Raw genomic sequence first — 23,214 nt, forward strand, 5'->3', positions numbered from 1 at the left:
TATTTTTACGTCTTTGCCCATGTGGAAAAGGGGTTATAGAATCCACCTCGCACGTTATTCTTTATTGTGATTTTTATAGGGAACCCCGTTTAAGACTTTTATCTCCTATGTTAGACAATTTGCCTGGCCGGTCTGATGAATTTTATTTAAATTATCTTTTAATTAATGAGGACACTGATATTATTTCTGTTATGGCCAAGTTTTGTTATATTATTTGTAAAATACGTACTGCTTTATTGTAAATGTTTGCTGGTCAATGACCGAATAAACTTATAACTTAGAACTTGTTTTGGATGTGGGGGCTATTTCAGAGGCAAGGAAGAACAAATTTATTGTGTAATATGGCAAAATAGAAAATTGTAAGCTGGAGATAGATTGAAGTTGGGAATGCTTGTTTGAGTTTGCATTTTTTTTTTTAAAAAGGCTGAAAGTTGGAGTGTAGCAAGTTGATTACATGTAGGGACGTTCACAAACCGAGGCTTGTGCCCTGGTTAGGCACTGGACTGGTTTGGATAAGGTCTGAACTGGTTTGGCACCATGAGGAGCACGACCAGGATCTTTAAGAAAAAGGAGAACAGGTCCTTACCTGCTCTCCATTGCCACACACAGCTTCCTGCTGTGGCGGTGCTTGTCCCAAGTACCCCCGTGTAGCACTAGCACACACATGGCATCAGGGCATGTGTAGATGACATTTGTGGGGTCAGCATGGTGTTGCTGAACACACCAATGGCACTCGTGCACGCAAGGAAGCCATGTGCGCGCTGGCCCCATATGGTGATATTTGGGACAAGTGCTGCCGCAGCAGAAAGCTGCATGCGGTGGCAGAGAGCAGGTAAGGACCTTCTCTCCTTTTTCTTAAAGATCCCGCTTGCCCTCTCCCTCCCCGTGGTATAGTGCTATGCACGAACCAGTCCGGAGGCCACTGTAGAGGCCTCCGAACAGGTTTGAATGTGGTGCCGGCTCGAAGGCTCGACGCCGGGGCAGGTGGCTCTTTAAGGATGGGGGAGGGTGCACTTACACCCCACCACCACCGCACTTCCCCTGCTGGCACTCGGTTTCTGACAATGTTTTGGGGGCAGCAGCGTACCTCTCTGCCGCCCCTGCCCCCGTTCCTGGCTGGAAGTACTGTTTGCACGTGTGCCCGATGCGACTCGCACGTGACATGCATGCGATGGGCACACACGCAGATAGTACTTCAGGCCACTTTCAGCCAGGAACAGGGGCAGGAGCGGCAGTGAGGTACACTGCCGCCCCCCCCCAAAAAAAAATTGCCAGAAACTGAGCGGGGGGGGAGGAAGTGCAGTTGGGTGGGAAGAGCGGCGGGGGGAGTGCGGGGGTGGGGGGGAAGAGCGGCGGGGGGGAAATGCACTCTCCTCCACCCTCTGAAGAGCCACCCCCGGCATCAAAGTGCACCTCTGCAGTTCCGTGCACACCACTACTGTGGTACCAAATGAGTGCATGAACTTCGATTCGCGCACATCCTTAATTACATGTATTTTGTTGTCATTACCCTATAGAAACATTACACAAACTCTACCTGTTTTCCCATTCTCACTTCCTCTTTAGGATTCTATCACTACACTAACAAAAGTCAAGATGCACTAGCATGAAAAACAGATAGTATCTTTGGTGATGCAGTTATTATGAAGAATGTGTTTCTATGTATGTATATATGTCCATACACACAAGTACTATATTCCAAATATGGGCCTCATCCAAACGAGTTTCTGTTATATCTGTCAGATCATATTTGCCTTCATGTGTTAGGATTTCAAGTTCACTTCCCATACTCGATGCATTAATGTATAAAACTACACTAGACATGTGGATCAGCATATGGATCTTAATGGGGGAGGGAAGGAGCAAAATGAAGATGCATTTTTTGTTTCTGTTTAAATGACTTACTAATAGTAGTGCATCTTTTGTTAGTGTAGTGATAGAATCCTAAAGAGGAAGTGAGAATGGGACAATAGGTAGAGGAAGAGGGAGTTTGTGTAGTTCTTCTATAGCAGGGATTCTCAAACTTGGGTCCTCAGGTGTTATTGGACTTCAACTCCCATAATCCCCAGCCTCAGTGGCCTTTGCTTGAGGATTATGGGAGTTGAAGTCCAATAACACCTGAGGACACAAGTTTGAGAATCACTGTTCTATAGGGTAATGACAACAAAATACATATCACAGGGATGTGCACGAACTGAAGTTCATGCACTGGTTCGGTGCCATGGGGAAGGAGGTGGCAAGTGGGACTTTTAAGAAAAAGGAGAGCAGGTCCTTACCTGCTCTCTGCCACCGCATGGAGCTTCCTGCTGTGGCGGCACCTGTCCCAAGTACCCCATGCGGGGCCAGCACGTACATGGTGTCCATGCTGCGTGGGCGCCATTTGCATGTTCAGCAACAGAGACTTGCGTTTTGGGTGGTATACAAATGTGTTAAATAAATAACAAACAAACAAACACCATGCTGACCACACAAATTGCACCTGTTCATATCAGACACTGTGGGTATTACCATCTTCTTGTTTCCCTACTATAGTGACTTGCAAATTTCTGAGCACATCTCCCCCATTTTGTTTCTGCCTTTCATGTTTTCTTGTCCCTAGTACTTGCATTTATCCTTGGTACTGGTTTTTGTCTCCCTTCCCTGTTGGATTCAGTTTAAAGCCCTTCTGATGAGATTTGAAAGGCTCTTGCCGAACATGTTCCTCGCAGTTCTTGTGAGGTACACCCCATCTAGTTCCAAGAGACAAAGGTATAAGTCTTGTTCCAAGAATCCAAACCTTTCTCGATGACACCATCTTCACAGCCAGCTGTTTACTTGTAGAATCTTGTGTTCTCTTCTTGCATGTTGACCTTCCATGGAAGGATAGATGAAAATTCTTCATCTCTTTCACATGGGCCTCCATCTCCTTCACTTTCCAAACTAGTGCCTCATAGTTCTCATAGTCAGCATGGCATAGTGGTTAGAGTGTTGGACTAGGCCTGGGAAGACCTGAGTTCAAATCCCCATTCAGCCATGAAGCTCACTGGGTGACTCTGGGCCAGTCATGTATCTCTCAGCCCAACCTACCTCACAGGGTTGTTGTGAGGGTAAATGCAACCATGTACAAATGTAACCATCTGGGCTCCTTGGAGGAAGAGAGGAATATAAATGTTTTTACAAGAATGAAAGAAATTAAAAATAGGTCCTTTTCAAGTTTCTTTGGGCTGTATCATTCGTTCCCACATGGAGCAGCAAGAAAGGGTCGTGCTTGATGACCCTTTATGCTTTAGGAGAACTTTAGAACATGCTTTAGGAGAGGAGAGCTGGTCTTATGGTAGCAAGCATGACTTGTCCCCATAGCTAAGCAGGGTCTGCCCTGGTTGCATCTGAATGGGAGACTTGATGTGTGAGCACTGCAAGATATTCCCCTCAAGGGATGAAGCCACTCTGGGAAGAGCAGAAGGTTTCAAGTTCCCTCCCTGGCTTCTCCAAGATAGGGCTGAGAGAGATTTCTGCCTGCAACCTTGGAGAAGCCGCTGCCAGTCTGTGAAGACAATACTGAGCTAGATAGACCAATGGTCTGACTCAGTATATGGCAGTTTCCTATGTTCCTATGTTGGTGGGTTTGAGTCTTCTTGTCAAGGCCAGTCATTGACAGGGATGCTAATGAATTTAACTTAGAATGGAACTCAAAACAAATTGCAAGGTACAATTCTTCCTGGAGGTTTGATATATCCTGTTCCTCACATTCTTTGCCTCAGACATCATCATAACACAGCTTTGAAAGACTGCAAGAGCTTTAGTTCATCTATTAACATATGTTTAAAATGTGCACATTTAGTCCAACTTACCTTGAAGATATGAAAATTGTTAAAAACATTCAAGGCTTTACAACCCTGGGAACTAGTTCATTCTGCCTTGAAAAACATGAACAACATTAATCAACCACCTTAGGAAGCAAGGTTTGGAGCGGTCTTGGTATGGTGAAAACAAATTAAAACTTTCTCCTCTTACTGTAAGCTCTCAAAAAAAAAAATTAATTGTATCAGTATCAGGGCCATTTAAGCTGGCATGACATGCACCTATCATATTAACATGATAACAGCTGGTTACTGCTGGAAGCCAGAGAACTGCTTGAGTGAATAATGAAAATGCTCTTCATATTATATTTTAACACCCATGTCACGCATTGTTTTTCCAAGATGGATAGTCCAACATCTACAAAGTAATGCTGCTGTCATCTCCAGGGATAATAGGGTATAATCACTGTCACCTGCATCACAAAGATTACAAGCAGGCATCCTTTAGGTTAAACACTGCCACACAATCAACCTAATCGCTCACACCTCTTATATTGTTTGTGACATTGTTAATTTGTGAGAAAAGGTTATTAGCTATGTCCATTTTGGACAATTTTGCATTCCAACAAAATTGAGGCATGTAGAACTCTGCTTGCATTTGACTGTAAGAGTATGTGTTCTGATGAAAAAAGATGAATTAATGAGCGAAGACACCTTGTAAAAACTCTTGGGTTTTTAAGCAGGCTGAATTCCGACCTTTACCTAGGATATAATGCAACTATAAATAAGTGGTGTGTGTTTTCACTTTTTAAAAAATGGCATACTAATAGCATCTTCATTTTGCTCCTCCTTCCCCCACAAAGATCCACAAGTCTAGGGTAGCTTTTATAGCCTTGTGTGTGGCTCTGGACTCATGCACTGCATTTCAGAGAAAGGGCTGATATTAATCTGCTAACAATAAGCCTATGTGAAATCTAAGACCAGCCAATTGTTACTTGGGTGTTTATACATCCATTTTTAGAACCGCCCTGAGACCTTGGGTTAGGGCGGTATAGAAATGTGTTAAATAAAATAAATAAATAAATAAAATTTTGCCCCCAGAGATAGCAACACCATCCAGCAGTCCAGCAATATACCTAGGATCTTGCAACTGATAAGTGACTGAATGGTAATTAAAGAATGAGGAATCAAGCAATACAAGCGAGGCAGTGAACAAATGGAAGCCCAATGTGAAAACTCTCAGATCTGCTATTTACTTAACTTCTAGCACAGATCATAGATCATTATTAAAAATTGCTTCAGAGTGACTCCTGATGCCACCCCAGCCACCTGTGAACATTCAGGACATGCTATTTTACAAAGTGAGTGTTTCATAGTATGAGCAAATGCGTAACACTAATTTCATGAAGGGGGGGGGAGTTACCAGTTCAATCCAAGAGTTGATGCTAACAGTGATGGGGTCAATGGATTCTACATAATGCCACCAGTGTCTGGGAACAAACAGGACCTGAAGGTAAAAGACACAGAAATTTCATTAGACACAGAAATCTTCCCCTACAAATATTTTGTGGAATACCATCACACTTTAAAATATATGATGAAAACATCACAGCAACTTAAAGGAATGGTTTATAAATTTATACTGCTGTTCCCCTTCTGCATTTGGCTTCATGTTATACAATGGGCTCTGTTTGTCTGATCCAGATCTATTTGGATCATCCTGCCTTTCATTATTAGATTCAAAATGGGGGGGGGGGAAACCTCTGCTCCACCCTTCAGCTGGCAACTATCTTAAAGAATCTGCCAACAAATCCACCCCTCCTTTCTGCAATACTTGAAAAGCAGAGGGAAGAGAGTGGGACAGCTGGTCTTGTGGTAAACAAGCATGAATTGTCCCCTTTTCTAAGCAGGGTCTACCCTGGTTCACATTTGAATGGGAAACTACTTGTGTGAGCACTGTAAGATATCCCCTCAGGGGATGGGGCCACTCTGGGAAGAGCATTTGCATGCAGAATTTCCCAAGTTCCCTCCCTGGCATCCCCAAAATAGGGCTGAGAGACTCCTGCTTCCAACCTAGGAGAAGCCGCTGCCAGTCTGTGTAGACAATACTGAGCTGCACCAATGGTCTGATTCAGTATAGGACAGCTTCCTATATTCCACTGTATAGCAGGTAGATTTCCTATCACAACCTTGTCTAGATTTCCCTTCCATATGTTTCGCAGAGACAGATTGGAGCATTCCAGGTCAATTCTCAGTCTCACCCCTGAGAGTAATTTCAAAAAACTTGGAGGGGAGAAAGAAAAGTAGAAGAACTGAAATTGGGGCACTTAGGGTCTAGGAACCAAGAAGGTGGTTAAACCTTTTAAGAGGACAAAAGTGTGAAAAGATTACAGAAGGCGAATAGCAGAAATGCCAAATGCATTATCTGCATCAATGGCTTAAATGTCCTGCAGTATAAGTGGGCGGTGCAGAACCATCTATACCACTGCAGGGCTCTAAATAGCCTGGAAATAGCCTAGTGCACAAGAGGGCTGTATTGGCACTGCTGACATTTGTGCGACTGCACATTGTGTGCTACTTCTGTAGAGAATAATAAAGTAGCATGTGACATGCAATCATGCAAGAGACAGCAGTGCTGGTCCAGACATCTTGTGTACTACTACTACTACTACTACTACTACTAAGGTAAAGTGTGCCGTCAAGTCGATTTTGACTCCTGGCAACCACAGAACCCTGTGGTTTTCTTTTGCAGAATACAGGAGGGGTTTGCCATTGCCTTCTCCTGCGCAGTGTGAGATGATGCCTCTCAGCATCCTCCTATATCTCTACTGCCCGATATAGTATCAGCGGAGATTCAAACTGGCAACCTTCTGCTTGTTAGTCAGGCATTTCCCCTCTGCGCCACTTAAGGTGACTCTACTACTACTACTACTTTTCGACAAACGTTCCTAAAGCGGTTTAAACAGAGAAAAGGTGCCTCTTTTTCAGTTAGCAAGGGTTGTGTTGTGTAGCAGTGTCGCTGGGTCACTTAAGAGACCCGCAGCAGCATGGGCGGGTCTGCATCACCTTCATTACACTGAGGAACATGCAAGTCAATGTTCTCTGTAGAAAGTGCTCAACCTATGCCTTTCCCCTCATGGGAGAGAAGAACTGAAGGACTAAAATGAATAGAGCTAACCAGAAACAAATGTATGAAGCTGACAAATTAACAAGTCACTGGGACTCAGGGACGGCATTAGGGGCAGGTCAGGCTGCCACCCAGCCGACTTCTGAACCCTCAACATATCCTGCAGTACCCAGTGGCAGCAGTGGCTCAAACTGGACAGACTTGCACCACGGCTGCCTTCACCTGGCACCTTCCAGTGGGAGTGTCCCCCCGAGTTCCTGGCATCATTGCAGATCCTCTAGGGGGGAAGCTCCCATTGGCCGCTGGGGTGGGTAGGAAGAGGAGGAGGAGGAGGAGCTGTCAGGCAAGCTCCTTGGCCAAGAGACTCATGTGGCAGGCAGCTCCTCCTCATTGCACCCTCCACAGGCCCTACTGGGTAATGAGGATGTAACAGACAGGACAGAAGCAGCTCCTTTTCTTCCTACCTTTCAAGGGAGCAGTTGTTGATGCTGCTGACTCTCCCTCCGCATTCTCCAGTAAGCTGGGAAACAGGGGCCTAACATGTCACTGGGGGTCTAGTGCAGGCCTTTACTCCAAGGCCGCCCCCCCCCCAAATCTGCACTGCCAGTACTGGGATTAGAAGACACGCATCTGCAAGTTCTTGAATAACTTAAATGTGAAATTGTTGATTTTCTAAAGAGAAATATGAACTGGTCATTAAAATCAGCCTCATTACTGGAGGTCTAGAAGATAGCTAATATAACATCAAATTAGCAAGGTAGTCAAGTGTGCTGATGATACCAGATTAGTTGCTTGCTTGCTGCTTGCTTTTTACATTTATATCCTGCTCTTCCTCCAAGGAGCCCAGAGCGGTGTACTACATACTTAAGTTTCTCCTCACAACAACTCTGTGAGGTAGGTTGGGCTGAGAGAGAAGTGACTGGCCCAGAGTCACCCAGCAGGTCTCATGGCTGAATGGGGATTTGAACTCAGGCCTCCCTGGTCCTGGTCCAACACTCTAACCACTACACTACGCTGGCTCAGTACCAATACCAAATTGACTAATAGCAAATTAGTCAAGATGGAAAAAATCCAAGTGAACTGCAAAGAGTTCCAAAAGGACATCTCCAAACTGGGTAAACTGACAATAACATGGAAAATGAGATTCATTGCAAGTGGAATGAATGATGTGAAATGGGCCACTTCAATGAGGCCATACACACACAACAATCCAAATTCACTGGGATCTGAATTGGCCATTAACTAGCCAGAAATAAATCTTGGAGTTATGATGAATCGCTCAATAAAAATGCACAACTGTGTGGTAGCATGGGGTGCGGTCAGGAGGACATCAAAACTCATGCTAGGGATTATTAGGAAAGGAACTGAAAACAAAAGTGTCAGTCTTGGTATGCCTGTGGATAAGTGCATGGAGTGGCCAGATCTGGAATACTGTGTGCAGTTCTGGTTGTCCCTGGTTGTCTTGCGCCTGTTAATAAATGGCATGCCCTCCAACATTTCACTGATGAAAATAGTGATATGCCTGTGAATAAGGGGGCATGGCTAAGAAACTTGGGAGATGAAGCATGCAGTTCTGACTACACACACACCACAAATGGAGAGCAAGTAATACAGTACATGCAGAGTACATTATGTCAGGTGTGACACCACAGCAGAGGAGCCAAGTCCATACCCTCCAACATTTTGATGAAAATACAGATACACTTGTAACAACTCATTATCATGCCAAGATTACTGCCCAAGCCCTGCATGCACTGTTGCACACGGCTGAAGACTGGATCGCACCCACTATATGCTGTGTGCTGCATAGAGCCTTAGTGTTGTACACCCATTTACATGCAGGTGGCCTAGAGACATGATATATCCACCCAACCACCTGGAGATTTAATTTCTAGAGGCTCTGGGAAGGAGGAAGCTGAATCACGAAGAATGACAACTCGAGCAACTTGCATGAAAAAAATTAATCAAGGTGTCCCAAAGGGGCAAAAAGAGGGGCACTGACTGACATCCAGAGCAAAGAGCTGCAGGTGGAACCAGCACTGTGGTGTTAGCACAAGAGGAGGCTTAGTTGCAGTAAAAACAGAGATTTCACAAGAGAGCTTTTGCACAAAAGTTCCCATTGAAATAACAGAGGCATATTGCGGTTACGCAACTGTGGCACAACTGCAACAGTTGTAGCACAACACTAGTCACCCAAACTACCGCAAGCAAGATCCAGACTTAGCGCTACTAGCTAGTGCAACAGTTTTGCACTAGTGTAAAGTCGTTCTGCAAGAGGTTTCTTGCTCTGGATATCAGCCAGGGACAGATTCTAGAAAATTGGGACTGCCCTGGTAAACAGGAGCAGTTGGAGAGGCTGTTCACACAAGCGGCCCTACCAGAGTTTGCATAGACTTCCCCATGGTAGGGCTGCTAGTGTGGAGCACTGGGATTAGGTCTGATCTTGGTGCTGTCCTGCTGGGTAGCCCAATAATTTTCCCTGGGCTCTTGCCAAGGTAGAGGAGCATGAAAACTCCGGTCCCTGGTCGTGTGTCTGCTCAGGCTGCAAGCTAGAGCGCCTAGCAGTGAGAATATCCCTCAATGCACTGCGCTTCTGCGTGGTGCAGTGTGGAATGCCAGAGGACTTCCTCTTCCTGCTCGCTGCAGTTAGGCTCATGTCATAGCAGCAGAGCCTTCTAACAAACTTTGAGTGTGTGCGGCAAGGCAGGTAGGGGTGTGAACGACTTTGGAGTCTATCAACTTGCCTCTGTTCATCTGGTATTCACATTCAGTGTGTGACAAAGTCAGATCTGTGGTGTCACAGGAAGCCCAGGTGAGCAGTTTTTCACGACTCTCCATCTCACCTCCAAGCATCAGGCTATTCCTCTGGCATAATGATATTTTAAACACATTAGCATTATTTCAAGAAAACGAAAACATTATTGCCATTTTTGCTTCCACCAAAGGAATATGAAGTATATGCAAGTATTCAAACATCTGCACAACCTCTATTAAGCAATGCCACTGTTGATACATCAGAGCAAAAACCAAGCATGATTCGATTTGACTGATCAATATATAGGCTGCTTTAACACAGTGCTCAAAACAGCTTTAAAAGATTAAGGGCTGAAGGAAGAGTGGTCAATAAGATGTGGGCCTCAAAGCATTATTTTGGACTTGAAAAATCCACTCTTAAAAGACATTTTTCCCAAGGTCATATACAAAGTTAGTCTGGAAGAGAATTCAAGATGTTTCAGCTTCCACTTGGTTGTTCTGTTCCATTAGAAGAATTACCTCAAGCCTTAAAAAAATCCTCCATAGCCTTGTTCTATCAATACTTACTACAGAGACTGAACAACCTTTAATAACTCTCATCCAAAATCCTCTTATCCAGAACAGGGTTATTAGTTTAGAATGGTTGCACATATAAGCAAGTGTGAGAATTCACAAATATCCACCTAGTTTGGGAAGGCAAAGAAACATTTTGCGCAAAAAAAGTGTCAAGAACGTTGAAAAATGGAAGAAGAAAATATACTACATCATGCTCCATGGGGCATCTTTGTGCCCAGCAATATCCTCCAAACCACGAAAAAATGGCAAAGAAATCCCATTGTACCATGCTCTGCAGGGTCCCCTTGTGCCCAACAATGCCCCCCAAACTATGAAATGACCCCCCCCAATCATGGGGGAAATGCCATTTTAAAAGGAAATGAGCCACAAAATGGCTCTTGCTTACATCCTGCTCCAAAATGGCAGCTGGAAGTGACCTCTGTAGTCACTTCCAGCCCACAGAGACTTGGGTTTTAACCCTTTAGTAACCATGGATAATGTAAACTAGGTGTCAATTAGACACCTGCGGATATGCGAAAACACAGATGATGAGTCTGCAAATAGTGAGGTTTCTCTGCACTAACAGGATCCAAGTCTAAGGGCATGTTCTGATTAGTTTTGAAAAAAGTCATGTTGTACCCCTGGGTAACAAACTACCAATATAATCTAACAATAATACCTGAACCTATCACTGGAACACTGAGGGGTGGAGCAGAGTTTCTACACTTTGGTTTGATCTCCAACAGAGAGGATGTACAGATACTTCCTCAATATGGAATCTCATGCACTGTCAGGCCTTTGTTCGAGGACTCGGAAGAGGAGTGGGAAGAAGTGAGTTTACCTGAGGATCCCAAGGGCCAGCTTTGTGATCAGAGTGAGGAGGCACTTGGGGAGGGCTTGGTGCAGGAGACAGAGCAGAGCAGAATCCCAGGAGGAACTCTTGCAGCCAGTGTTATCTCCCAGGGCACAAGAAGTGCAGGCACAAGAAGTGGCGTGTCCAAGTCAGGGAGTTGAGACGCAGCAGTCGCTTGCAGCATGCACGAGACTGATTGAAGGCAGTTGACTGGGCGGAGTACTGATTGATTCCAGCTGGCAACCTGCTCTAAATTCTGCAGCTTCACTCTGCCGCGCTGCTGGAGACAAGTCAACAGACTTGATACCTTCCTATGTAACTCCTTGGACCTTTGGACTTGGGATCTCTGGAATATGGTGAGTGACTTTGGTTGTAGGGGAATGTAGGTTGAACTTGGTACTCGGTAGTGATTTGTTCTCTTGTGTGTTTTACAGGTGCTGGATGAAAACCTTGTCCCTGCCTGAAAGAAGTATTGTAACTGGGGACATTTCTTCGCCTGCTGCTGTGTCGTAAATTACGGATGGCCCATCGAGTGTGGTGGGTTTATGACATGCACTCTGTAATGCACATATGGAGATCCTGCTCATGGAGACTTCCTTTTTCCTTAAAACAAGGGGACAGCTATGGGTATGCATCCCTTTGTGTGAATGGAGATGCATCCACGACTGAACTAAGTGGTGCAACCAACCAGGGCACGGGAATTCCATGTATACACCGAAGCCCTGGCAACACACTCTTGGCTTAAGGCAATGATGTTGTCAGAATAATTTAGAACAAGCGCTTTTCCTAACAGAAATGTTCAAACCATCACAAGCAGTGTGAGGAAATATAACGATAGGAAAAGAAGGGAAGTGACCTCAGGAGAAAAACGGAGGTAAAAATGCAAGGTCACAAAAAACAGCAGAGAAAGCAGTACAAAGCTCCTGTACACTTTGTGACACAATATCATATGGGTTATATACAGTGTTCTAGAGACAGGCTGAGCAAAAGTGGGTATGGTGGTCCAAGTACAAAGACAACAAGAATAAAGCAATATTTTATTTATTTATTTTATTAAAACATTTTTATACCACCCAAAACTTACATCTCTGGGCAATTTACAACAATATGTTGGCACCTTGGAGAACGAGTAGCACTGTATGTTAAAGAAGGGATTGAATCTAACAAGGTAGAAAACCTAGGTGGACTGGAGTCCTCCACAGAAACTGTGGGTGACAATACAAGGCCTGAAAGGAAATGTGCTACTGGGAATGTGCTATCGCCCTCCAGATCAAAACGCTGAGAGTGACTGGGAGTTGTAGGAGGAAATCAGGGAGGCGTCAAGGAGAGGCAGGGCAGTAATAATGGGTGACTTCAATTACCCACACATAGACTGGGTAAATGAACAGTCAGGTAATGACAAAGAGGTCAAATTTTTAGATACGCTGAATGACTGTGCCCTAAAACAGTTGGTCTTGGAACCGACCAGAGAGAAGGTGACCTTGGACTTAATCCTGAGTGGCACCCAGGACCCAGTGCATGATGTCAGTGTCATCGACCCTTTAGGGAACAGTGACCATAGTGCGATCAAATTCAGCATACATGCAGGGAGAGAATCACCAAGGAAGTCTAGCACAGATACTTTTAAATTTAGAAGAGGAAACTTCTCCAAAATGAAGAGTATGGTGAAAAGAAAGCTGAAAGAAGAATCAGGAGAGTCACTTCGCTCCAGAATGCATGGAGTTTACTCAAAACTACAATACTAGAAGCCCAGTGAGTTTGTATACCAAAAAGGAGGAAAGGTACCACAAAGTCCAGGAGGATGCCAGCATGGTTAACAGGTAATGTCAAGGAATCCATAAAAGGGAAGAAGACTTCCTTCTGAAATTGGAAGGCCTGTCCAAATGAAGAGAACAGAAAGGAACACAAACTCTGGAAAAAGAAATGCAAGGTGACAATTAGGGATGTGCACGGAACCATGGAGGCGTGGTCCAGCACTGGGGGGAGTGTGGCTTTAAGGGAAGGGGGGTAGTACTCTTCCCCCTCCGGTGCTGGACTTTGCTAAAACATTTTTGGGGCGGCAGAGTTCTTCCCTGCCGCCCCTGCCCCTGTCGTTGTCTGCAGAGATAGCAAGCAGTAGAAGCTGGCGCCACTCATGCGCCCATCGTGGCGCGCGTGCCCGTCACCACCGCACGCAGGCCGCATACGTCATTGTGATGTACGCGGCATGCACGCCAGTGGGGGCAACAGGCAAGAACGCGCCGCAACAGGCGCGTGCATGGCGCCAGCTTCTACTGCTTGCAAACTGCAGATGGGTGCAGGGACGGCAAGGAGGAACTCTGCCACCCCAAAAACATTTTAGCAAAGTCCAGCGCCGGAGGGGGAAGAGGGGTGGGGGGGGGAAGTACTACCCCTGCCGCCCTTTAAGCCACACACCCCGAATTCCAGACCGGTCCGGAGGCCTCTTGCATGGCCCGGACCGGTCTGTGCACACCCCTAGTGACAATAAGAGAGGCAAAAAGAGTTTGAGGTACATTTTGCTAAAAGCATCAAGGGAAATAACAAAAACTTCTTTAAATACATCAGAAGCAGGAAACCTGCCAGGGAGGAGGTTGGACCATTAGACAATGAGGGAGTGAAAGAGTTTATTAAGGAGGATATGGAGGTTGCAGAGAAGTTAAATGAATTCTTTGTGTCCGTCTTCACGGCAGAGGATACTGAGCATATATCTGTCCCTGAACCAGGCTTTTCAGGGGTGGAGGCTAAAGAACTGAGTCAGATAGAAGTAACGATGTTCTAAACTGTCAGGAAAAAACTGAAAACTAGCAATTTGCCAGGACCGGATAGCATCCATCCAAGAGTCCTCATAGAACTCAATTGTGAAATTGCCGACCTCCTTGCTAAAATATTCAACTTATCCCTGCAATCAGGCTCTGTACCGGAGGACTGGAAAGTAGTAAATGTAACACAGGTTTTCAAAAAGGGATCCAGGGGCGATTCGGGAAACTACAAGTCAATTAACGTCAATTCCAGGCAAATTGATGGAAAGCATCCTCAAGGATAAAATTTTAAAGCACATAGAAAAACAGGCCCTGCTGGGAGAGAACCAGCATGGCTGCCGCAAAGGTAAATCTTGCCTCACCAACCTTTTGGAGTTCTCTGAGAGTGTCAACAAGTATGTGGATAAGGGTGATTCAGTTGACATAGTATACATGGACTTCCAAAAAGCTTTTGACAAAGTTCCTCATCAAAGACTCCTGAGAAAACTTAGCAGTCATGGGATAAGGGGACAAGTATATGTGTGGATTACTAACTGGTTGAAAGGTAGGAAACAGAGGGTAGGTATAAAGAGTTTATAATATAAAGAGTATAAAGAGTGATCTAGAAGTAGGAGTAAGCAGCGAGGTGGCCAAGTTTACAGATGACACCAAACTCTTTTGGGTAATGAAATCCAAAACGGATTGTGAGGAGCTCCAAAAGGATCTCTCCAAACTGGGTGAGTGGGCGAGAAAATGGCAAATGTGGTTCAGTGTTGGCAAGTGTAGAGTGATGCACATTGGGACGAAAAACCCAGCTTCAAGTATACGCTGATGAGATCTGAGCTGTCGGTGACTGACCAGGAGAGGGATCTTTGGGTTATGGTGGACAGCTCGTTGAAAGTGTTGACTCAATGTGTGGCAGCTGTGGAAACGGCCAATTCCGTGCTAGGGATCATTAGGAAGGGGATTGAAAATAAAACTGCTAATATTATCATGCCCTTATACAAAACTATGGTGCGGCCACACCTGGAGTACTATATACAATTCTGGTCACCACATCTAAAAAAGGATGTTGTAGAACTGGAAAAGGTGCAGAAGAGGGCAACCAAGATGATCAGGGGCCTCGAGCACCTTTCTTCTGAGGCAAGGTTACAACACCTGGGGGTATTTAGTTTAGAAAAAAGACGACTGTGGTGACACATGATAGAGGTCTATAAAATCATGCATGGTGTGGAGAAAGTGGATAGCAAGAAATTCTTCTCCCTCTCACATAACACTAGAACCAGGGGTCATCCCATAAAATTGATTGCCAGGAAACCAAGAAACGGAAGTACCTTTTCACACAATGCATAATCAACTTGTGGAATTCTTTGCCACAAGATGTGATGACAGCCAACAACCTGGATGGCTTTAAGAGGGGTTTGGATAACTTCATGGAGGAGAGGTGAGGTCTTATCATTGGCTACTAGTCGGAGGGCTATAGGCAACCTCCAGCCTCAAAGGCAGGATGCCTCTGAGTACCAGTTGCAGTGGAGTAACAGCAGGAGGGAGGGAATGGCTTCAACTCCTGCCTGTAGGCTTCCAGCAGCATCTGGTGGGCCACTGTGTGAAACAGGATGCTGGACTAGATGGGCTTTCTTGGGCCTGATCCAGCAGGGCTGTTCTTATGTTCCTGGAACCAGCACAACCTACACAACCAGTCCTTAAGATATTTACTACTGTGCTGCCACAGGGTGCTGACTGCAAATCACATGTAATAAATAAGTAGCCAAGATACCATCTGTGCATGCAAGCATAAATGTAGTTAACGTCAGAATTTATATCCACAAATTAAAGTTATCTGAGGTGAAAACGGACAAACTTTGGCAGTGGTGGGATGAAACAATATGAAACAGGTAGTAAAACAAAATACCCAAACGGCCAAGTCAGCTACTGTCTGGTGTTGGCGGGGGTCATAGGAACATAGGAAGCTGCTATATACTGAGTCAGACCATTGGTCTATCTAGCTCAGTATTGTCTTCACAGACTGGCAACAGCTTCTCCAAGGTTGCAGGCAAGAATCTCTTTCAGCCCCATCTTGGAGAAGCCAGGGAGGGAACTTGAAATCTCCTGCTCTTCCCAGAGTGGCTCCATCCCCTAAGGGGAATATCTTACAGTACTCACACTTCTAGTCTCCCATTCTTATGCAACCAGGGCAAACCCTGCTTAGCTAAGGGGACAAGTCATACTTGCTTCCACAAGACTAGCTCTCCTCTCCTTTCATATCATTTCAGAAGATACCAAAACAGCAAGAAGACTATGAAGATTCCTAGAAAGAAGAAAAGAAATCTTGCCAAAACCAATTTAGCAATGAAATGAAGTAGCAACTTACTATAAAAACCAAACTGCTGCAAAGTTAAGAGATAAATGTTTAATAGACAGGTCTACATTACTGGTAAACTAGAGCTGTAATCCTAAGTGTACTTAGTTGGGAGTTTCATTGAACTTAGTGGGATGTACTGTTGAGTAAATATGCTTAACCTTGTACTACGGGACAATTAGGAACATCCATAGAAATCATTTCTCACCTGACAATCATCAACCAGCACACTAACTTTTCATAAGCTTTTGACATGGACACGATTCCAAGGATCCCTGCTACGAGCAAAGAGGCACCTTTCAAAGTGGTGATTCTCTTATATTTAGCAGAGGGAGAGCACCCGGTCCTCTCCAACCCCAGCGCAGCATCCCTCCAGTGGCCGTTGTTGGTGTCTACCTTATGTTTGTTTTTAGATTGTGAGCCTTTTGGGACAAGGAATCATCTTATTTATTATTTATTTTTCTATGTTTGCTTTGCAAATTTTTGTTGAAAAGTGGTATATAAATAATAGTAGTAGTATTCAACCAGATTTTATGCACCTTTCTGAGTCACTTTGATTTCACTGGGAGAGACTGAAACATATGCATAACTCTCCCATTAAAACTAATGGGATTTAAGTGTTTAACTTTGGTTGGATCATGCCCAGTGTTCATAAAAGAAGTCAAGATCAAACAGAAATACTTGATTGACATTTTAAAAAAATACATATTTTGTATCATTGAGTTGTTAAGAGAGCTTGCTGAAAATAAATGAGCAGGGATCTGTTGTATTAACGCCACTCATGGAAAGTGTCTGCTTAATTTTCAGGAATTCCTTTTGCAGCATTCCATACTCCAGCCCACCTGCTTCTGGGGAGTCCACGAGCCTCAGGATTAGTTTTTAGGGAGTATAGAGGGTTGTTGTGGGGAGAGGGGTGCGGAAGCTGCCTTTTGTAAGTTTCCTTTCACCCGTGGATATTTGGATACAAGTCATGGAGCAACTCCTCAGGGAAGTCAGTTTCTCCGGTTCATTTAGACATCACGCCAAATCATGGTTTGCACTAAGTGCCCACACCATGGTTTGAGCTTCCAAAAGTGCAATAAGCAAAACTATGGCTTAGACATGCTTGTGCGCTTTAACTGTAGTGTGTCAATGGTTTGGATCTAACTGGAAAAGATGAAATAAATTTAGGCTTTTTGGTCCACCCTTTTTATGAGTTGTACTCCACAAAACAGAGAAAGATCTATGAAAGCATGAAAATGAGGAAGCTTTGATTGATCAGAAATGTGCTGGCAGCTATTCGCATTTCTTGCCTGTTCTCTCTCACTCCTTTTGGTGTAATTTTTGAGTCAATCAGATAGGTAGCTGGAGCCAACTTGCTAAAAACAGACACCCAACATGAACTTCTCAATTTGTTCATTTCATTTTGAACATGGAATTATAGAATCACAGGCTCAAATTATCATTTGCAGGTGCAAGTGCTAGACAGAATTAATTATCCAGTAAACTTGGCTATTAATGATAATCCCACAGATATTTAAGGGATAGCATGATATTTCAAATATTTAATTGTGGGTGCAAGATTTAGGATGCCATATTAACAGTTTCTCAAAAAAAAGGTAGCCTACCCTTGACTAGTCAAATCTTTTAAAATTAATGAAATTGCCTTGAATTTAGCTCATGTACTTCTATTCATCCAGGCTTAAGAGTTAAAGACCAAGGTAGTATTAAAAGGTAATTAGAATATATATTGAAACAGAGATCCCACATGTCTTTAAATATAACAGAGAGTGGTGGAATGAGACACATTGGCCAGAAGATGGCATTAGGCACATTAAGCTTCTTTTAATATTCAAAGCCAGTATCCAGCTAGCATGCAGTTGCTTTCCAGAATACTAAAGGACACCTTTATCTTTATTTTATTTTCCAGTTCTGCATTGTTAGCATGTCTTAATCTAGGGCACGTGGTTCTTTGCCAAGCAAGAAATTGAGATTATTATAAATTACCGCAAAGCGAGGCTGACTGCAAATGCTCAAGTAATTGTATTTGCAATACATGCTCAATCTTTTCTTTCAGTCAGAACAATGTCTATTAAAGTGCTGCCTTCCATTGCTATTTAAGGATTCTCTTCAATTTGCTTCATCACATCCCTTCCAAGACTAGACAGGACTGACAAGAGCTAGCAGGCATTACTCTTGCAGAAGCCAGAGACTGCACAGACCTACTCTAAAGAAGACAGATTCATTGCAGATAGTTCCTCAGCTTTCCACATTCAGAAGGATTGCTTAGTACAGCTCTCATGGGATTGTACCACTTCAGAAGGCAGGCAGAAACTGCTGAGTTGCATGATTGCAACTACCCAAACTAAAACTCCCTCTACTCAGAAAATAAGCACGTCATGGAGTACGATAGGTTAAAACTCCTCCCCAGATTTGCTACCTTTCTACAGGCAGGGAATTTTTCTCATAAAAATGCATTCTAGCATGTGCCTTCCCTTCCCTAGCATGTACCTTCTGCATACTGGTGGTAGAATTCTAAGAGGACTTTAGCATGTGATTCTTCTGAAAACATAGAAATCCACTCAGTGAGTGAGATAGATCAAGATCTATATCTGCATCTCTTTTGTACAGTAGTGCTTCAGTATACTGCTACAAGAAGCTGGCCTTTTTTATTCTTAACAAGACCTGACATCTAATTACTTGAAGTTTAATTAAAAACACAGTGATACTACTGCTTCATTATTATTCCCAATCACTGAAACAGAAGACCTACATTGAATTCCTAACCTTAATGGAAAGCTGAACACAAGAGTGTCCCACGGGTTTTTTATTTTAAAAACAAAACAAAACAAAACTAACCAACCAACAAAATGAAGTGTAAAAAGCACTCTGCAAAAGGGAGAGAAAACTGTGAAGTCAACTCAATTAATTTTTGGCATTGGTGAGACCTTTGCCATGCGGTATAGAATATTAATATGCTATATAATGTGATACAATGGTTATAGCTTTGAAAGTGCCTTAAATCTAAGAAAACCAGTCCAATTTGTGACATTAGTTATATTTAGAAGTGATTAGTTCTAGTAAGGAGTGAAATCACTTCTGAATTAATTTGGAAGGAAGCATGCTGGCGGAATTGAGATCCTTGAGTTCTGATGTACTGGCAAGTCGAGAGATACTTCACAAAGCTGCTATTCAGCGATTGCAGCCTCCTCCCCAGTAAAATATGATTAATCAACTTTCACATGCTCTTGTTAAAACCACTTTGAGACCCTCCATTGAAATACTAATGCATATTGTAAATACGAGCGACATAGCTAGCTGGGCAAGTATTTCCATTATGGAAGATATCCATCACCATGAAAGCATAAGTGAGAGCTCTTTGCTGGCTCTGCACACTTATTCATTAAATACACACTGTGCAACATATTGGTTTTAGTGCAAAGATGGGTTACAGTACAGCCCCAGAAGCCTGATTAATGCATCTTTGGGTCCTCACATGAAAATGTCGACAAAGCTAGATAGCTTTTCCATATAATCCCTCTGAGATGAGCCAGTCTGATGTAGATCTTAGAGTGTCAGATTAGTACAGGAGACTTGGATTCAAATCCCTGCTCAGTCATGAAGCCTTGGGCCAGTCACTGCCTGCCTAACTTCCTTCATAGGATTGTTGTGGGCATAAAAGAGAGGAGGAAGAACCATGTCCACTGCCCTGGAGGAAGAGCAGGATATGAATGCCAAATACATAAATATACAGTCCACCATTGAGGGGCAAGTGAAACAACATGAACCAGGAAGGCTTCAGTAGCCAGAGAGCTGCATTAATAATTAACAGAAAAACTAAGTAAAGCTAGGAGAAATATAGACACCCCACTTTTCTGATTTTTCGTCCTTCTCTGTTTCATTTTTAATGAAATAGAGGTGTGCACGAAGCGCAGTTGAAGCACCGGTTCGGCACTGCAAGGAGGTGAGTGGGAACTTTAAGAGAAGAACAAGTCCTTATCTGATCTCCACTGACCCTATGCAGCTTCCTGCTGGGGTGTCGCTCGGCTCATGTACCCCCATGCGGCACCACCACACGCATGTGCGGATGCCATGTGCATGTTGCCGCCATGCGGCAGTACTTGGGCCGAGTGTCACCCAGCAGGAAGCTGCATAGGGTTGGCAGAGATCAGACAAGGATTTGCTCTCCTCTTTCTTAAAGCTCCCACTCCCCTCCCTGCAGTGCCAAAGCAGCACTTGAACCACAGTTCATGCATATCCCTAAAATGAAAGTCCCACTGAGAGTCAAGTCATAATTCAGAAATTACCTGGCCTGGGTCAAGTGTTACCACATGAGCTTGTGCTTTCTTAAACCGTGGAAAGCTTTCCAGATTAGGATTGATTACATTGACTTTGCTGAACACACTGGATTCTTCATAGGGAATTCTGGTAGGATAAAGAAAACTGGAGTCTTCGGGTGGGTACAGATGCCACCTTTTCCTGGAAGCAGAGATTATCCACATTCATATCTTGCCATTTATGCTAACTGAAAACCTTGATTGAGTGACTGATTGCAAACACAAGCCTATCAATAAGGGAAACTAGCTTCCTGTTTAAGAGATGTAAGGATTTGCAAAACAGGTAGTTCGCACGATCCACTAACTAATTAAGCAATATTTTAAAGAACAAAGAGCTTCAGCTTTAAAAATAAACTCTGTATGTGTTGTGACTAGATTTGCCTAGATACAGTTGTGAAAGGAGACATGTACAGCAGACTTTTCAGGCTTGTTGTTGCCTTTACTTCTAAGAAACCAATTAGGCACTGGATGTAATCTTGGGCTTGGCTTCAGTTCTTTTTGTTATGACAATTTTTCAAAACAAACTAATGGTCCAGCCTATTGAAGAGCAATGTGCAAATTGTTGAAGTGTAGCAGATTTCCAGTATGATTGCCCCATTTGTATATTTGCTTTAGCTTGGGCGCCATATATTTTTATATACTATATGTAGTGCTTATTTCATTACAAGCTTGTTGGTTATTTTCTCTTCTCTTAATTTTGTGACTTTTTTAAATCAAGAAGGGTGGAAATACCTGTACTAACTTTTGAGTATTTTATGATACACGACAGCCATCTGGCTCAGCCAAAAAGAGAGCAGCTGCATTGAATCTGAACTGCATAGACAAGACACTAACTGCACAATCCTAGGGATGTCTGGACAGAAGTAAATCACAAGGGGTTGTATCCTAGTCATTTGCATGAGGATGTGCAGTAGTCTTAAGTTCCTTCCATGAATGGGAGGAGAGTTAAGCTCATGCAAGGAATCTTTCCATAAGTTCAACTCACCTTGCATTCAAGAAAGGAGCTTCCAGCAACACAGCAAAAAAAGTTAGGATTAAAACACTGGGTCATCTGGCGCACTGGGAACCCTCCGGTCCCAGCTGTTCCAGACCCACAGAGACCAACCTTTCTACCCAGCTCTTTACCAAGGAAGAACAAACTGACGGTTCATTCTACTTTGGTAGGTGATTGTGTGAACAATCGCCATTTTTGGCAGTGAGCCTGGTAGGAAGGAGCGGCTGTACTGAGCTGAGTGACTACAACACGGAGAGCAGCCACTCTGCTGCTCACACGCTCCATTCTGGGCATTCTGCTACTTGCTGCCATCCACACATATGGGTCCGCAAGTGGTTGAGGTTTGGGGAACCTCTGGAGAAGAAGGTAGGAGCCTGCCTCCCCACCCACCTGCCCAGCCAACCACCTGGGTAAGTGGTCATGAGAACAACCTCACTGTGTTCAACAGGATTTAGTTGCATAGAAGAGTGCACAGAACTGTGGCCTATGCTTCCTAGCCCTATTCTTGGGGAATTTTGGAGTTTCATGCAATTTGAAGATCCTAGTTTAAATTCAAATTGACACTTACTTGCTTCTCCTTTCAGTGCAGAAACTTAACAATGCAGAAGGAGATAGTCCTGCAAGGAGCTTGCCACTTAATTGCCTTTCACATGCTGTCGAAACCTATGCATGTTTACTTGGAAACAGGTCTCTTTTTGTTCAGTGGGACTTTCTCCCAGATAACTGTGCACAGGACTGCAGCAGTATTATAACATTAGGAAGTTCATCGTTGACCAGGCAAAGTCATTTTGTGTAGATTACACTTATGGGAAAGTTCAAGAAATGAAATATATGTCATAGAATTTTTTATTAATGTGCTTGCAAAAGGGGTGTAGAAGAACAGTTTGAAATTGGTAGGATTTCAACTTCAAACATTATTCATTTTATTGAATAACTACAATATATGATAAATTTGAATCATAGTAAATTTTAATCTGAGAAATATCTTCTGCTTCTCTTGGGCACGATGTCATTTATGAATTACTGATCTGATTATTGAGTGTTAAAATCTGTTCAGAACAACAACACTTAAAATCGATTATTATATTCAGAATTTCTTCTTTAAAATACAAAAACATTTAAAAATTTTCCCTAGCCTATTCCAGTGTAAAAAGCAGCCCATTCAGCTGATTTCAGTGGCAGGATTGTGTATGCAAAATTTGGTATCTGTAGGTACAGGTAATCGGGAAATATGACTTTCTGTCGCACAAACAGATCCACAAATAAAATCTTCAAAACTATATAATAGATCCCAGCTGATTTCACAGACCTCGAGACTGATTTGCAATCCAATATCCAGCTTGTCAAAAAGTGTTTGTGTGTGTGTGTGTCCATAATGCTGAACTGTTAAATATACAAGGCAGAGCAAACGAGGACATAAAAAGAGTTTTATAAGGAGCATAGTATAAGTGATGGAAATAGTAAAAGCAGAAGTAATTAAAATAATAGCCTACACTGCAAATTTATGGAATTTAAATACAGCCACATAATCAACAAAGGAGTGATGTTCTCAGATGTTTATTGACACCACAGACAGGAAGAAGAAACGGCAACCTTGTGAAGCAAGATAAAAGCAATTTGTTCTGCCTGGCTTTCAGATCCACGCTGTCCCCCAGTACCCATCATTCTGTTTTCATAGTTATCAGCTTTTGTTTTATTTTCTTACTTAATGACTTAGTTGCAGGGTCTAAGTTGCAGTT

General features: G+C 43.4%; 1 protein-coding gene across 6 annotated transcripts in view; it reads right to left on the minus strand.

Moving 5' to 3' along the window:
* HSPBAP1 (HSPB1 associated protein 1) overlaps positions 1–23,214 on the minus strand; it is an 88,667-nt gene that overhangs the window by 6,065 nt on the left and 59,388 nt on the right. For all 6 annotated transcript variants that reach the window (XM_053260220.1, XM_053260182.1, XM_053260172.1 and 3 more), the window contains 2 exons: positions 20,452–20,623; positions 5,203–5,286 (listed from right to left, as the gene is read on the minus strand). In XM_053260220.1, the coding sequence (XP_053116195.1) occupies positions 5,203–5,286; positions 20,452–20,623 (256 nt within the window). The remainder of the gene's footprint in view (positions 1–5,202; positions 5,287–20,451; positions 20,624–23,214) is intronic.

The sequence above is a fragment of the Hemicordylus capensis genome, chromosome 1, assembly GCF_027244095.1.
Source record: "Hemicordylus capensis ecotype Gifberg chromosome 1, rHemCap1.1.pri, whole genome shotgun sequence".
Classification (NCBI taxonomy): Eukaryota; Metazoa; Chordata; class Lepidosauria; order Squamata; family Cordylidae; genus Hemicordylus; species Hemicordylus capensis.